This window comes from Callorhinus ursinus, unplaced genomic scaffold, assembly GCF_003265705.2.
Source record: "Callorhinus ursinus isolate GAN/ISIS: 27379988/994484 unplaced genomic scaffold, GSC_fseal_2.0 scaffold9, whole genome shotgun sequence".
Classification (NCBI taxonomy): Eukaryota; Metazoa; Chordata; class Mammalia; order Carnivora; family Otariidae; genus Callorhinus; species Callorhinus ursinus.
This window is the reverse complement of record NW_027397071.1, coordinates 51452740-51468167: the sequence shown is the minus strand read 5'-3', so window position 1 is coordinate 51468167 and position 15428 is coordinate 51452740. Positions and strand designations below refer to the sequence as shown.

Below are 15428 nucleotides of genomic sequence, written 5' to 3'. Positions count from 1 at the left end.
TAGTCTCTAAACTTGCAAAGTTTCCTTTAAAAAAAACTATTTTTATTTAAATTCTAGTTAACATGTAGTGTAATACTGGTCTCAGGTGTAGAATTTGGTGATTCATCACTTACATATAACACCCAGTGCTCATTGTAAGTGCCCTCCCTAATATCCATCACCCAGCTAGCCCCCACCCCATCAACCCTCAGTTTGTTCTCTATAATTAAGAGTCTCTTATGGTTTGCTTCCCTCTATTTTTTTCCCCTTACCTTATGTTCATCTGTTTTGTTTCTTAAATTCCACATGAGTGAAATCATAAGGTTTGTCTTTCTCTGACTTATTTTGCTTAGCATAAGCAATTGCCCTACTAGGTATTTACCCAAAGGATACAAAAATACTGATTCAAAGGGGCACATGCACCCTGATATTTATAGCAGCATTATCAACAATTACCAAAGTATGGAAAAAGCCCAAATATCCATCGACTGATGAATGGATAAAGAGGTGGTGTGTATACATATTGGTGTGTATACATATATATGTGTACACACACACACACAATGGAATATTACGCAGTAGGGCAATTGCTGGATCATAGGGTAGTTCTATTTTTCACTTTTTGAGGAAACTCCATATTGTTCTCCAGGGAGGCTACACGAGTTTGCATTCCCACCAACAGTGTAAGAGGGTTCTCCTTTCTCCGCATCCTTGCCAACATCTGTTGTTTCCTGAGTTGTTAATTTTAGCCATTCTGACCGGTATGAGGTGGTATCTCATCGTGGTTTTGATTTATATTTTCCTGATGACGAGTGATGTTGAGCATCTTTTCATGTGTCTGTTGGCCATCTGGATGTCTTCTTTGGAAAAATGTCTAATTTATGTCTTCTGCCCATTTCTTAACTGGATTATTTGGGTTTTGGGTGTTGGGTTTGTTAAGTTCTTTAGAGATTTTGGATACTAGCCCTTTATCAGATAAGTCATTTGCAAATATCTTCTCCCATTCCACAGGCTGCCTTTTAGTTTTGTTGTTTCCTTCACTGTGCAGAAGATTTTTATATTGCTCAAGTCCCAATAGTTCATTTTTGCTTTTGTTTCCCTTGCCTCTGGTGATGTGTCTAGTGAAGAAGTTGCTACGGCCTTAGGTCAAAGAGGTTGCTGCCTGTGTTCTCCTCTAGGATTTTGATGGTTTCTTGTCTCACATTTAGGTCTTTCATCCATTTTGAATTTATTTTGTGCGTTTTGAATTTATTTTTTGTCACAAAATGGTCCAGTTTCATTTTTCTGCATGTTGCTATCCAGGTTTTCCAACACCATTTGTTGAAGAGACTTTTTTCCATTAGATATGCTTTCTGGCTTTGTTGAAGATTAGCTGGCCATATAGTTGTGGACCCATTTCTGGGTTTTCTATTCTGTTCCATTGATCTCTGTGTCTGTTTTTGTGCTAGTACCATACTGTCTTGATGACTATAGCTTAAAAAAAAAAAGTATTTTAAAACATTTATTTAATGGAAAATTGTTGTGCCAAGGTATTTATTTCTTTAAAATTTTTTGCCCTGGAAGAGTCGTCCATAATTGCACTATTCTCTTTTCACATTTGTTACCTGTATGTGTTGACATATTTGTAGTACTAGTATGAGCCGTGATCGTATAGTGGTTAGTACTCTGCATTGTGTAGTACTAGTATGCCCATCCTTTTATGTAATATATGTGTGAGAGAGAAGGGATGTGTACTTTTCCCATATAACATTATCACACATATTTACTTTTTTTCTATAGTTTCTTAATTATAAATGTCCACAGATTATTTCTTTATATTGATGAGTTATGGTTTTTAAAGATCCTCTTATAATTGGGAGTTTAGTTCTTAACTCAGCAGCTTCCCATCCCCCCCACACACACAGTATGTAAATGAGCTTCTATTCTAGCAGAACCTCACAGACCAGGATACTAAAGTTTGCACAGGTGCAATGACTCACCTCAAATTTTACAGCTGTATAGTCACAGGGGCAGGTTGCTGTTTAGAGCCCATTCATTCATCTCTGAAGTATTTACTGAGTTCCTACTCTGTGCCAGACACTGCTACCAACGATGGGCAGCAAAATGGAAAAGGCCTTGGCTCTCATAGAGCCTAGACTCTGGGCTTGGGCAAGGGCATGATAGTAAGCAAGTGGAAAAATAGCTTGATAAATAGTTGTAGATAGTTAGGAGGGATGCAAAGGATTAAACAGGATGGTGACAGCATAACTGGGGAGGAGGGAGCATTTTGGAGAGAGAGCCAGAGAAAGCCTTTCGGAGCTCAGGCTTGAAGGATAAGGATGTCTGGAGCTGGGAAACTGGTGAAGGGCAGGTATAAAAGCTCTGTGGGAAGATAGGGCCAGCCAGTGGGGAGAATGGAAGTTGTTCGTTTCAGTTTTAGGGTCCGACTAAGTGAAGACTAGGATGTTAAATGAGGCTGGTGAGGAAGACCCGGGGCTGAAGAGCTTCCAGATCCATGGTGGTAAGCCTGGGCTTCAGTTGCCATGCCAGGTAATACTAGTGGAAGGTTTAAACGGAACAGTGTCAAGATCTGAGGTCAAGCTCTAGGTTTTTCTTCTGTCTCATCAGGTTTCTGATTAGGAAAGCCATGTTTCATGGCCAGAGCCGGTGTTCCTAAGGGTCTAGCTGTCTTCGGATGGTCACTCCAGTTTATTACCCCATTGCCACCGCTCTGAAAGGGATGACGATTCAAGAAGCACCTTCGTATATTACTGGCCAGTGTTCCTAGAGAAAGTTTTCTTGTGAGGTAGATGAAGTTGCGGGGAAAGAGGGAGGTGAAAGCAATTTGCAGTGGATTGAGCATTAGCTTTCACTGCTTCTAGGAAGCCGTTAATCATGACATGAGAACAGTTTTCCCCGCATCTAGGGAGACTTGCACTTTTAGGGATGGCTCTCTTGGCAACTGTTTACTATTAAGATAATCACAGCACTGTGAGGGAGAAGCATTAAGCTCATTCCAGTGACCTTTCTGCTGGCCATCAATTGTGCTTCGGAGTGAGCATTAGGAAGATCCCCAGCATGGGAAACAAAAATAACATGTCCTGTTCTCTGGTTTTGACAAGACAGGCTGACGAATTTCACTTTATTTCCTTCCTAAATTATATTCTCTGAACCAAAGGGCATTCAAACATGCATTTCCCCCTCACTTGATACAAGCAAATCTAATTTTTAAGGCAGTGGGATGTACCGGACCCCCCAAGAGTTGCCGTGGGTGTTACCACGCAATTACCAGGATGGGTTCTTTGCTTCAAATACAGTTTCTCCTTTATTTGTCACAGTGACCCTTTTGGTCAGCAGCTGTTTTCTTCTTTCCAGTAGTGATATGTGGAAACTGAGCGTCAGGCAGGTAAAGTGTCTTGCCCAAGATCATAGGCAGTTAGTAAGTGGCAAAATTAGGAAACAAATCAAGGGTTATCTGACTTCTACACCTGTGCCATTTTTTTTACACTTGATCTTAGCCAAAAGGCCGAGAAGCGATGTGTGCCATTTTTTTTAAATAAATAATATATGGACAAGATCTAAAATTAAAAAGTTACAGAAGTACGTCCTACAAAAAATAAGTTTCTCTCCTATCCCAGTTCCCTTATTCTCCTCCCCAGAGGGAACTACTGTTAATGAATTCTCAAGTGTGTGATTTTACACTTTGCTGGTCTCTTGTTGAGTGGAGAGCACAAGGCACAGAATCAAGTAACTATAGTAACTGAGGTGCTTAGCTAGGGTAGGTGGTCTATCAGAAACAGGAGCTTTTTCAAAATACACATGTCTTTGGGGCGCCTGAGTGGCTTAGTTGGTTAAGTGTCTGCCTTCTGCTTGGGTCATGATCCCGGGTTCCTGGGATGGGGCTCATCAGGCTTTCCTGCTCAGCAGGGAGTCTGCTCCTCTCCCTCCCTCTAACCCTCCCCTCATCCTTGCTCTCACTTGCTCACTCTCTAATGAATAAATGAAAAATCTTTAAAAAAAAAAAATACACATGCCCTATTTTGTTCTTCCTGACCAATATTCTAATTCTATAGTTTGTGGTGAGGTTCCTAAAGGAAATTGTGATTCTTTTCTTGCCTGACTCCACTGAGAACTCTACTGTTCAGGTGTTGCTAAAAGGCCTTATATTTGCTTGAGGAAGGAGTTGGTACTTCCTCAAGAAAGAGAAAGGAGGTTTATTGGGAGGATGGTGCTTGAAGTATACCCTGAAGAATGGGTTCAGGAAAATAACTGGATATTCCAGGTGGAGGAAATACCAAGAGCAAAGGTAGAACAAGAGTCATAAGTACAAAGTGTTAGATCAGGTGTCAAAAGCTCAAATACCATGTGGGCTAGGCAGGTAACATCAGTGATAGTTAAAATTATGATAAAACAAAATGATAAATGCGAATTGACTCTTGACCTTGGTCTTAGGCCACTAAAAAGAACCTTCATTATATTTCTGTACAAAAGAGCACACAATGTGTTTTTTTTGAATATTCAGAATTAAAAATTTTAAATGGGCGAGAAGCTTATGCTGTGTTTCACTGTTAAAAGGTTGTAACTTCATTCTTGGAAAGTTTGTTTTTTATTGTAAAATTAGTCCTTCTTTCCCTCTAACTTTTAAACATAAGTGGCATTTAACATCGTGTGTGTGTGTGTGTGTGTGTGTGTGTGTGTGTGTGTGTGTGTGTGTTACAAGAACCAATCATGGGGTTCTTTCTGTCCTATTTCGAGTTTAGCTTTTTTGGAAGCATCCTCCCCCATCCTGCTGACATATCTGTCCCTCTCCAGAAGGGTTTTTTTCCCTGAAGCAACATCATTTATATTCTCACTTGAGCATTCTGATATCTTGTTTTAGGGTCCTAAAAGTAGAGCTTTTAGCAAAATGAATGAACTGTGGTTTGCTTCATGACAGATCTTTCCACTCACAGGTTGAAGGGCTCTGGCTTGCTTGGTCTCATTTGATCTTCATCATTTTAGCACTGACAGTAAATCACACAATGGTCATACTTTTCCTTGGATATATTTCCTTGTTATCTTTTACTTGTCACATCAGGATCATGAAAACCCTGCCGCTCATTAACTTTGTAAATTTAAATAGGACCCCTTGCAAAGCACATTGAATAAGCATCAATAAAGCATAACATGGGATGTGTGTGAAGGCATCAATCATCTGTCTGTTGCACCCACTTCTGTCATTTTAGCACTTTCTGCTCTCTAAGAACTCAGAATACCGAAGGGATGGACAACTGAAAGAGACAGATGAAACGGTTGATTTGTTGAGTTGCTAAATGCAGCTGGGACAGGTAATTAAACAGTCCCGCTCCCGCAGAGAAGCCTGCAGCAATGTAACATGAAATCTCAAAAACCCAGCTGTACTCAGATTTAGATTCAGAACTAATATTAGGTAGGCCTCTTTCAGATTGACAGATTTCGTAAACATCATTTCTGGTTTATTTGTTCAGCATGATTGAAGATGGAGCGTGTGTGTTTTGTTCATGGTTTAAGTTTCTGGGAAGTGTGTGCTGTTTATAGATCTGGGAGAATCGCCTACAAGGGTACAGCCCTGTATCTGGAAGGCAAGGGATTCCATGGGTGACCCTCTGCTGCTGCTCTGTGCTCCAGCCTGTTCCTGACTTCAGCAGTCGCATGGATGTGGTGGGGAGTAGGGTCAGCCACATGACTAGGTCAGGATTAGGAAGGGGGGATGAATGAGGAGACTGGATCAGTTCCCTCCTTAATCCTTTTATTTTTTTATCGGGGCATATTTTTATCTAAGTAGCAACAGTCTGTATGTATAGCAATGTCTTTGTTTTAATTTGGGCACTTTTATGCAGAAATTGTTATCACCATCTACTCAGTTGCTCGAACAAAAATTTGGCAATTACCTCTTTCATTGACCTTCCACAGGCAGCCCCCTAGCAGGCTGTTTGTAGGACTGATGTGTTCTTACCCTGCAATTCTTACCACACATGTCCCCATCTCTGGGAAACCTACCCTGACCAACTTTCCAAAATGACCTCCACCAGTCGTGTGTGGTATCTTGACCCTGATTAGTTCCTTCATAGCATTTATCACAATTAGTAATTACTTGGTTTTTGCTTGTTTGTTTGTGAATTGTTTTGTTTTTGTTGTTGTTAAAGACTGATTGATTTGAGAGAGAGAGATTGAGAGAATGTGAGCAGGGGGAGGGGCAGAGGGAGAGAATCTCAAGCAGACTCCCGAGAAGCACAGAGCCTGACTTGGGGCTCAATCTCATGACCCTGAGATCATGACTTGAGCTGAAATCAAGAGTCAGACACTTAACTAACTGAGCCCCCCAGGTGCCCTTGTTGGCGAATTGTTTTCTTGTTTATGTCTGCTTGCCCTCTTGCTTATTTATTGTCTGTCTTTCACACTGATATTAGTTCTGTGGGGGGTCAGGACTATTTCTTTCATTCACCTTATGATTCCAGCTCATAATGCAAATCCTTGCACATAGTTTATATCCTATAAATATATGCTGATATCATGTCCAGACTAGATTGTAGATCGGTGGTATGCTTGTAAATGTCTAGCTCTCAAAACAGCAAAAGAAATCAAACGAAAAGCAATCCAAATTTGTAGTATTTACCAGTAGCTGTGGTGTAAATAATCCCACCATGGCAGATTTCAAGCTACCTGAATGACATCACTGAACACTGACTTGGGAAACGATTCACAATAGCACTTTATCGTTTCAGATTTCTCTGTGGGAACAGAGCTATTTAATTACCTTGCCCAGCTTCATTTAGCAACTCGACAAAGCATCTATTTCATTTGTCTTTTGGTTCACCCCTTCAGTAGCATGTAGAGTATTTAGGTAGTATTTCCACTGTACATAGTAGTCCCTTAAAGAAGGTAGATGAAGTGTGGTAAAAATAATTAGGAAGTGATGGATTTTGAATACTTATTAGATTTATTTTTAATACCATTTATTTAATTGTAGCTATATAGAATTTTTTAGTGATGGCTACATTTAACAGCTGACTTGCAAAATTCCTGAAAATCGAGCAATCTGTTCTTGCAAACAGTCTTCATACCACTGGGGATGACCTATGGTTGGACATACTGACCACTCTGCCCCAGTGTTTGCTTCATAAAGGGAGAGAGTTGGCAGACATGGATGGGTTAGTTCTTCTTTATAGAAACATTTCTCTGAGAGTTTTTATTTAACCTTTTACTACTAAAGAAAAGACAACAAAAAACAAAAAAATAAAACCCCCCAACATTAATAAAACTGATTGTCTTCTGGTTTGATACGCATGATTTGGTACAATGACTCGGCAAGAGGATGAGGGGACCACAGTGAGAAATAAAGAAATCACCGAGAGGAAACAAGAATAAAAACAATGCTAACCTTCCATTTAGAGCATTACAACATCTTATTGCCAGAGATGATTGTAGATCCTGAAGTGCTTGGTGGTCAGGAGCACTTAATTTTCAGAAAATTAGCCCAGGGCCAGAAATCCCTCATGCCTGTTTTTAAGTCATTGAGGTCTTGGTGTGCTGGACTGCTTGCCACTTCACATTTGTCTGTGTGTATATAGTGGGAAGGAAATCAGCCCCAGATGGTGTCTGAAGCCTGTAGAACTCTGGGGATTCAGAGCAGATGACTAAGGGGAGGTGACAAGCTCAGAGACAAGGGGTCACAGGGAATAGGAAATATGAAGGAAAGAACCATGTTGTGGATGCATTGCCATGCTGTGTAGGGTTTTCTCCTTACCAAATATATAGTTAGAGGTGGGCCTGGTATTTTTAGATAAATAGACTGTTGATATAGGAAATATAAATCATGATTAGTACTATTTACCATATTTGAGTTTATATAGCCTCAATGAGAAATCATGAGCTCCATCTTTAAAAGTCAAGGGAGTAGAGTTTGGTGAGTGCATTTGACCTTTACAGCCAGCAACACCAGGTTTCATCTCTTTACTTTGACATGGGCTAGAATTTCTTAACCCTTGACTCATATCTGAGCCCATATAAATCCTTCTAAGCCAACAGCGTCAGTCCTAGGATGGAATAATGATTGCCTTCCTCATTACATAGCCACCCTCCCCCAACTGGAAATTGTTCTTACTAAAGTTGGTGAGATGGAAAAGGAGTTCTTTTTTTTTTTTTTTTTTTTTTAAAGATTTTACTTATTTGACAGAGAGAGACAGTGAGAGAGGGAACACAAGCAGGGGAAGTGGGAGAGGGAGAAGCTGGCTTCCCACTGAGCAGGGAGCCCTCTGCGGGGCTCAATATCAGGATCCTGGGATCATGACCTGAGCCAAAGGTAGATGCTTAACGACTGAGCCACCCAGGCCCCGGAAAAGGAGTTCTTGGGTGAAGCATCATTTTTCACAGATTAGTTCAAAAAAAATATTTAATGAGTCCATGTTTAGTGCCTGGTACTATTGTGGGGTCTGAGGTTATAGAGAGAAGATACAAACTTTGCACTTAAGCAGGGGGAACAATCAAGAAAATAGAAATTCTAAACACAGTAGGTTATGACCTGTGATAGAGATCTATACAAGGTAGTCTTGGACCCCAAACAGAGGCACAGTAACTCAGATATCAGGAAGAACTTCCTGGAAGTGACGCTGCCTTAGTATTGAAGTGTGAGTGGAAATTAGGTAATAAGGAGGAACTAGAATGTTCTGGGAGATGGGAAGCCCTGCAGAAAAATGAAACCTGGAATCCATACTGGGAACTATAGAAAGTTTGGAATGCCTGATGCTTAGAATTGAAGAATAGAATTTGTACATCCGTCTCTCCATCCCTAGGGAATCTGAACGGAAAAGAGGAGTGAGAGCAAGAAGGCAAATTATTCGTATTTTATTGGTGGCTAGTTTTCCCATTATTGTCTTCTATTGGGATCTTGATGATCTGATTCAAGAGGTGGGACTTTCATGTCAAAATAATCCTTGATGGAGGATTAACAGCTGGATATGCCCTTGTCAGGGCTGATGTTGTTGCTTTGTGTTTTGCTACAGCTGCTGCCGATTCATACTCTGAGGCTTGGCATGGAAGTGGATTCCTTTGATGGGCACCATTATATCTCTTCGGTTGCTCCAGGTGGTCCTGTTGATACACTGAACCTCCTGCAGCCAGAGGATGAGCTTCTTGAGGTAAAATTTCTGAGAGATAAAAGGCACAGGACAGAAATTTCTGAGTTGTAGGAAAATATATTTTTACCAGAAATACACTGAATTACATTACTGCCAATGTAATGTGACCTACTTACATTGAAAAATACTTGGGGACTATCTTTTCTTTTTTTTTTTTTTAATTTTATTTTATTATGTTAGTCACCATATATTACATTATTAGTTTTTGATGGGGACTATCTTTTCAAGGATACAACACAGTATGGTTTTTTTTTTTTAAAGATTTTATTTATTTATCAGAGAGAGACAGAGGCAGGCAGAGGGAGAAGCAGGCTCCTTGCTTAGCAAGGAGCCCGATGTGGGACTCAATCCCAGGACCCTGGGATCATGACCTGAGCCGAAGGCAGACGCTTAACCGACTGAGCCACCCAGGCGTCCCACAACACAGTATTGTTAACGATAGTCCCCAAGTTGCTGTAAGAGTAGATCTTAAATGTTCTTACCCACCCGCCCACCACACACACAAAATGGTAACCATGTGAGGTGATGAATGTGTTAACTAACTTCATTGTGACAGTATTTCACAATACAGATGTATGTCGAATCATCACATTGTATACCTTAAACTTACACAGTGTTGTGCGTCAATTTTATCTCAATAAAACTGGAGAAAATGAAATAAAGGCAAAGAAAAATACAGCCTATGTAATGATAAAATAGATAATATGCTTTCAGTTCATTTTCTCCATCTTTTGGGACTCCTTGGATGTTCTTTTGAGTGCTTATTTAAGTGATTGAGAAAGAAGCTAATGTCCTGTTTTAGTTTAATAGCATAATTAGGATTTTTTTTAGCAAATTTTTTTTTTTTTAAAGATTTTATTGATTTGAGAGAGAGTGTGCAAGCTGATGGGGGGTGGGTGGAGAGGAACAGAGCGGGAGGGAGGGGGAAAGAATCTCCAGCAGACTCTGTGCTGAGCATGGAGCCTGACCCGGGGCTCCATCTCAGAACCCTGAGATCATGACCTGAGCTGAAACTAAGAGTCAGACACTTAACTGACTGAGCCACCCAGGTGTCCCTTAAGCTTTATTTATTTATTTTAACATACAGTGTTTTATTAGTTTCAGGCATACAATATAGTGACTCAGCAATTCAGACATCACCCTGTGCTCATCACAACAAGTGCCCTCCTTAATCCCCTTCATCTGTTTCACCCACTCCCCCGCCCACCTCCCCTCTGGTAACCCTCAGTCCTCTGTAATTAAGAGTCTCTTTCTTGATTTGTCTTTTTTCCCCCTTTCCTCATTTGTTTTGTTTCTTAAATTCCACAAGTGAAATTGTATGGTATTTGTCTTTCTCTGATTTATTTCGCTTAACATTATATTCTCTAGCTCCATCCATGTCATTGCAAATGGTAAGATTTCATTCTTTTTTATTGCTGAATAATATTCCCGTGTGTGTGTGTGTGTGTGTGTGTGTGTGTGTGTGTGTATACCACATCTTCTTTATCCATTCCCTTCATCAGTCGCTAGACACTTGGGCTGCTTCCATAATTTGAATGTTGTGAATAATGCTGCTGTAAACATTGGGGTACATGTGTCCCTTTGAATTAGTGTTTTTGTATTCTTTGGGTAAATCCCCAGTACTGTGTTTGTGGGATTGTAGGGTAGCTCTATTTTTAACTTTTTGAGGAACCTCCATACTGTTTTCCAGAGTGACTGCACTCATCCATGTAAACTTGAAAGCATTATCTCACTGTGAGAGATAATACTTGGCAGTATTATCACTCTAAAAAGGCATAAACAATCTTTATGGGTTAAGATGAATGAGGATTGAATGAGGTAATGTGGTGGGACAATACTTGTATATGTACAGTACTTGTACAGTATTATGTACTCTGCAAATGTGTATGTGTGTGTTCTTTCTGATCACAAAGTCTGAATAATTGAGACTTGATAGCACTTAGGAGAGTCTCAAGTTGGAGGGCCGAGAGAAATAGTGTGAACTCTAAAATAAAAATTGGCTTATTCTGAATAGCCAGATATAGAAATAAAAAAAATCTCTTCTGAAGTTAGCCAAATAAACTCCTGAACCTAAAGTGTGTGTGTGTGTGTGTGTGTGTGTGTGTGTGTGTGTGTGTGTGTAGTGTAGTGTACTCCTTAGAGCTTAAAACCAGAAACACAAATATGCTTTGGGGTAAGAACATTGTTCCAAGTCTTAGCCCAGAGCAGCTATTTACAGCAACCATAAATCCTCTTAGATAGGGGTAGTGGTAATGGGAAATGTGACCAATCCCTTTAACAGTGGAGAGTAGTGAGGAGGACTACCAGCCACTGCTATAATAATTGGAGACAATTCAAATGAATAAATAATGAGCTAAATAAATATTTAAATGTACTCCAAGATGAAAACCTGAAAAGTGATTTTCTAATTTGTTGAAGTAATGTGAAACACAAACTGAGACTTGCATATGGGATGAATTCTTGCTTCTCAGTATAGGGCACTGCACATTCGGATGATTTGAGAACTTTCTGTGTTTGTGGCACCAGTTGGCAGTGCGGACATGATGTGACCAGTGAAAGTTGACTTTGAGTTCTTCTGAGGAAAAACCTTTATCAGCTGCTGAACTTGCTGTTCCCTGGATCTCTTTCATAAGTCAGAAAGTCCTGGGAGATGATACTGACTTTTCTACCAGGACCAGCTCCCTGAAGCACATACGGGTCTCTTTACTCTGTTGCGATATCTCTGTAAATAATTAAGAGGCAGAGAGATGGTGTCTGGCCTGACGGCTAAGTGCTTGTATGTTGAGGGCCTGAGAATGACTCCCATGGATGATTGACTTGGGGCTCAGGCCGCTGCCGCTGAGATGCTTGCAACAACCCACAGTGTCATATTCTCAGAGAAGGACAGGTTCTGTGCAAAGGTTTCTCCCAGTAAAGTCAGCCCTGCTAGTGATCTGGACATTAGCATGGCACCTGTCAGAAACTGATGCCAACCCAGAAATATCTTTAAAACTAATAATGCCACTGAACCCTCCCAGGAAAGTAGGAGTCAGATGGAAAAAGATTGGGTTAATGCCTGGATTATGTTCATGCCTCAGCTTTTGGGCAGTAGCAGGCAGATCAGTTTTAGTGGCATTGAGTCAGAACTGAGAGCTTCTGGAGCTTTAGTCAAATAGATAAAAAATTAGAATAGGTTTATCTTTCTAAGTCATCTTTGGTGCAAAATACTATTACTGTACACTAAAATATGAAACTTAGATAATTTTGTGGTGATAAGTACGAAGCATTAGGAGTAGTTATCATTTTGTTCTTTTAAGCATATGGAACACACATCAGACAATTTGAAAGCTGACACACTTCCTATACTTGACGGCTGTGTGAGCAGAACATGTAAGAATAGAATGGAGGGAAACTTTACATGTATTTCTATAGACATGATTTCTCTAGGATAGTATTAAGCGTCAGAGAGGGAGAAAAACCATGAGAGACTCTTAACTCTAGGAAACAAACAGGGTTGCTGAATGGGAGGTTGGGGGGAGATGGGGGAACTGGGTGGATGGGCATTAAGGAGGGCATGTGATGTGATGAGCACTGGGTGTTATATGCAACTGATGAATTATTGAACTCTATATCTGAAACTAATGTGCTATATGTTGGCTAATTGAATTTAAATAAAAAGTTTATGGCATGTGAAAGAAAATTGTGAAAAGTGATGCTAAATTTTGACAGCTGAGTATCCTAGATTTTCTTACCTACACATTGTAAATTGAGCGGTTTTTTCATTACAGCTTTCAAATTAGTGTGAATATCTATAGTGACATTTTTATGAAATGAAAAAGCAAAAGGAGGTGGTCTTAGGAAGCCTAGCAATGATATCTAGCGTGTTTAAGGAGAGATGTATAGAAGTAGATGAGAGAATTCAACATTGGAGGGTAGAAAAGAGAAACCATGGAGGTGTGAAAAATTAGGCAGATCACTTGTCATCCGCACACATCTTAGACTTTCTTCACTGAAATTCAGTAAAGGTTTAATCTTAATTTTTATACATTTGATTTCTAATGTTTTTAGTTACCACTAAAATAATGTGGTTACGTTTAGACCCTTTGTTCATGGGGAATATAAAACAATCCTGTTTTTATTTGGGTAGATCCATGTGAGCATGGGACTTTGGTTTTTTCTTCGGGGCCTGCTCAATTCTGACTTATCCCTTGTCTTTCTAGGTCAATGGTGTGCAACTCTATGGGAAATCTCGCCGAGAAGCAGTCTCTTTTCTCAAAGAGGTGCCTCCTCCCTTTACCTTGGTTTGCTGTCGACGATTATTTGATGATGAAGCTTCTGTGGATGAACCAAGGAACACTGAAGCCCCTCTTCCCAAAATGGAGGTACTAACTGAATAGTCTGTGGTTCCCATAGGAATGAGCATTCATCAAGAATGCCCTGAAGAGTGTATTTGGATATGAAAGGAGGGAAGAAATTTCCGTCTTCTTTTATTTGACTACAGTAGTGCTCAAAGGCAATAATGCATAGCTTTACAAACTGTTACCTTTCATTTCACGTCATAAAACTTTTTCTCTTCTCGTTTTTTTCTTTTTACTTGAAATGTTGGTGACATTAATGTGCATGCACTTTGATTTTAAAGAACCTTTTTTTTAGTAATTTCCTGGGCTCATTACTTTTGGCTCCCAGTTCAACCCAGTTCATCTTAAACTTAAGATGTTGGTGAGTGTTGAATATCTAATGGACTTCCCTTTTTCAGAGCCTTAGAAATATGAAGATCTATGACCAATTTTGAAGTGAGTAAAAATTGCTGTAAAAGCCTTCAGAAGGTCAGAGAATAAAATAACATTTTCTGTGCTCTTGGTATTTTTTTTTTTTAAGAACATTGTGATTATAAAAACAGTTTTAATCACGTGCCTTACCATTTTTTTTTTTAAAGATTTTATTTATTTGACAGAGACAGCGAGAGAGGGAACACAAGCAGGGGAAGTGGGAGAGGGAGAAGCAGGCCTCCCACGGAGCAGGGAGCCCGATGTGGGGCTCAATCCCAGGACCCCTTACTTGAGAGAGAGTGTACAAGCAGGGGGAGCAGCAGAGGGAGAGGGAGAAGCAGACTCCCCGCTGAGCAGGGAGCCTGATGCAGGGCTTGAGATCATGACCTGAGCTGAAGGCAGATATTTAACCAACTGAGCCACCCAGGTGCCCCATTAACACCAGTTTAGACACACAGAGCCTTCCCTTTACCTGCCTGTGGTCTGAGTTTCAAGATAATCATGCCTCTACCACTTAGTGAATCCTTGAGCAAATAACTTGACTTTCTGTTCATATTCTTTCTTTGAAAATTGGGGATACTTATAGTACTTACTGCCCTCATCAGTTTGTGTGAGAAGGAAATGAAGTAATATATGCCCAGCTCTTAGTGCAATGCCTTGCACATGAGAAGTGCTTTGGAGAAGTTAACTATAGCTCTTGACTCCTCCAGTCCAGCCATCTTTGTTTCCTGATTTCCTGAAGTGTGTGAGAGGCTAGCCCTCTCTTATGGTCACAGATGCTTTCATGTGTATTGAGCTTGCTTTTACAACAAAACTCAGCTCCTGTGAGCAGAGTCGTATCTTAAAATTATTTTGTGTCTCATAGTGTTTTTATTCTGTACAGAGTGTATAAGAATTGCTTAGTCCATTATTGATTGAGAATCTTCTTTTTTTTTTTTTAAAAGATTTTATTTATTTGACAGAGAGAGACACAGCGAGAGAGGGAACACAAGCAGGGGGAGTGGGAGAGGGAGAAGCAGGCTTCCCGCTGAGCAGGGAGCCTGATGCGGGGCTTGATCCCAGGACCCTGGGATCATGACCTGAGCCGAAGGCAGACGCTTAATGACTGAGCCACCCAGGCACCCTGAGAATCTTTTTTTTCTTAATGTTTATCTTTGGTAAAACATATTTCAGGGAAGGAGCCTGAATACCACTTTTGTGATTCTTAATATCTTTACTAAAATTCATGTGGATGAGGGCTTACCTCTAAAGATTGATAAAAATGCCTTTAATCTAATCTTACAGGGTGTGTAAATCACCCAGCTTGCTGACTCAATGCTCCCATCTGTCATCCTTTACCACAATGGGTAAACAACAGCTTTGAATTATTCTAAATGTCAGCCTTGCTGCCCATTAGTTGATTGCTTTCTATTCTGTAAATACAGGAGTTATACAGAATTGATTGTATCAAAGTGATATATCTCAGGTTGGAGTATAATATCTTATATACCTTGGATGCCTTAAAATTTCTGTCAACTTAGGCTTTGTAAGTGTGTGTCGTTTCTTAAAATCCTGGCTTTTCTGTCTT

At 40.1% G+C, this 15428-nt stretch overlaps 1 protein-coding gene across 8 annotated transcripts in view; it reads left to right on the top strand.

Annotated features, from left to right (window-relative positions):
• PATJ (PATJ crumbs cell polarity complex component) overlaps nt 1-15428 on the top strand; it is a 349122-nt gene that overhangs the window by 53751 nt on the left and 279943 nt on the right. For all 8 annotated transcript variants that reach the window (XM_073896643.1, XM_025871744.2, XM_073896642.1 and 5 more), the window contains 2 exons: nt 8979-9113; nt 13313-13474. In XM_073896643.1, the coding sequence (XP_073752744.1) occupies nt 8979-9113; nt 13313-13474 (297 nt within the window). The remainder of the gene's footprint in view (nt 1-8978; nt 9114-13312; nt 13475-15428) is intronic.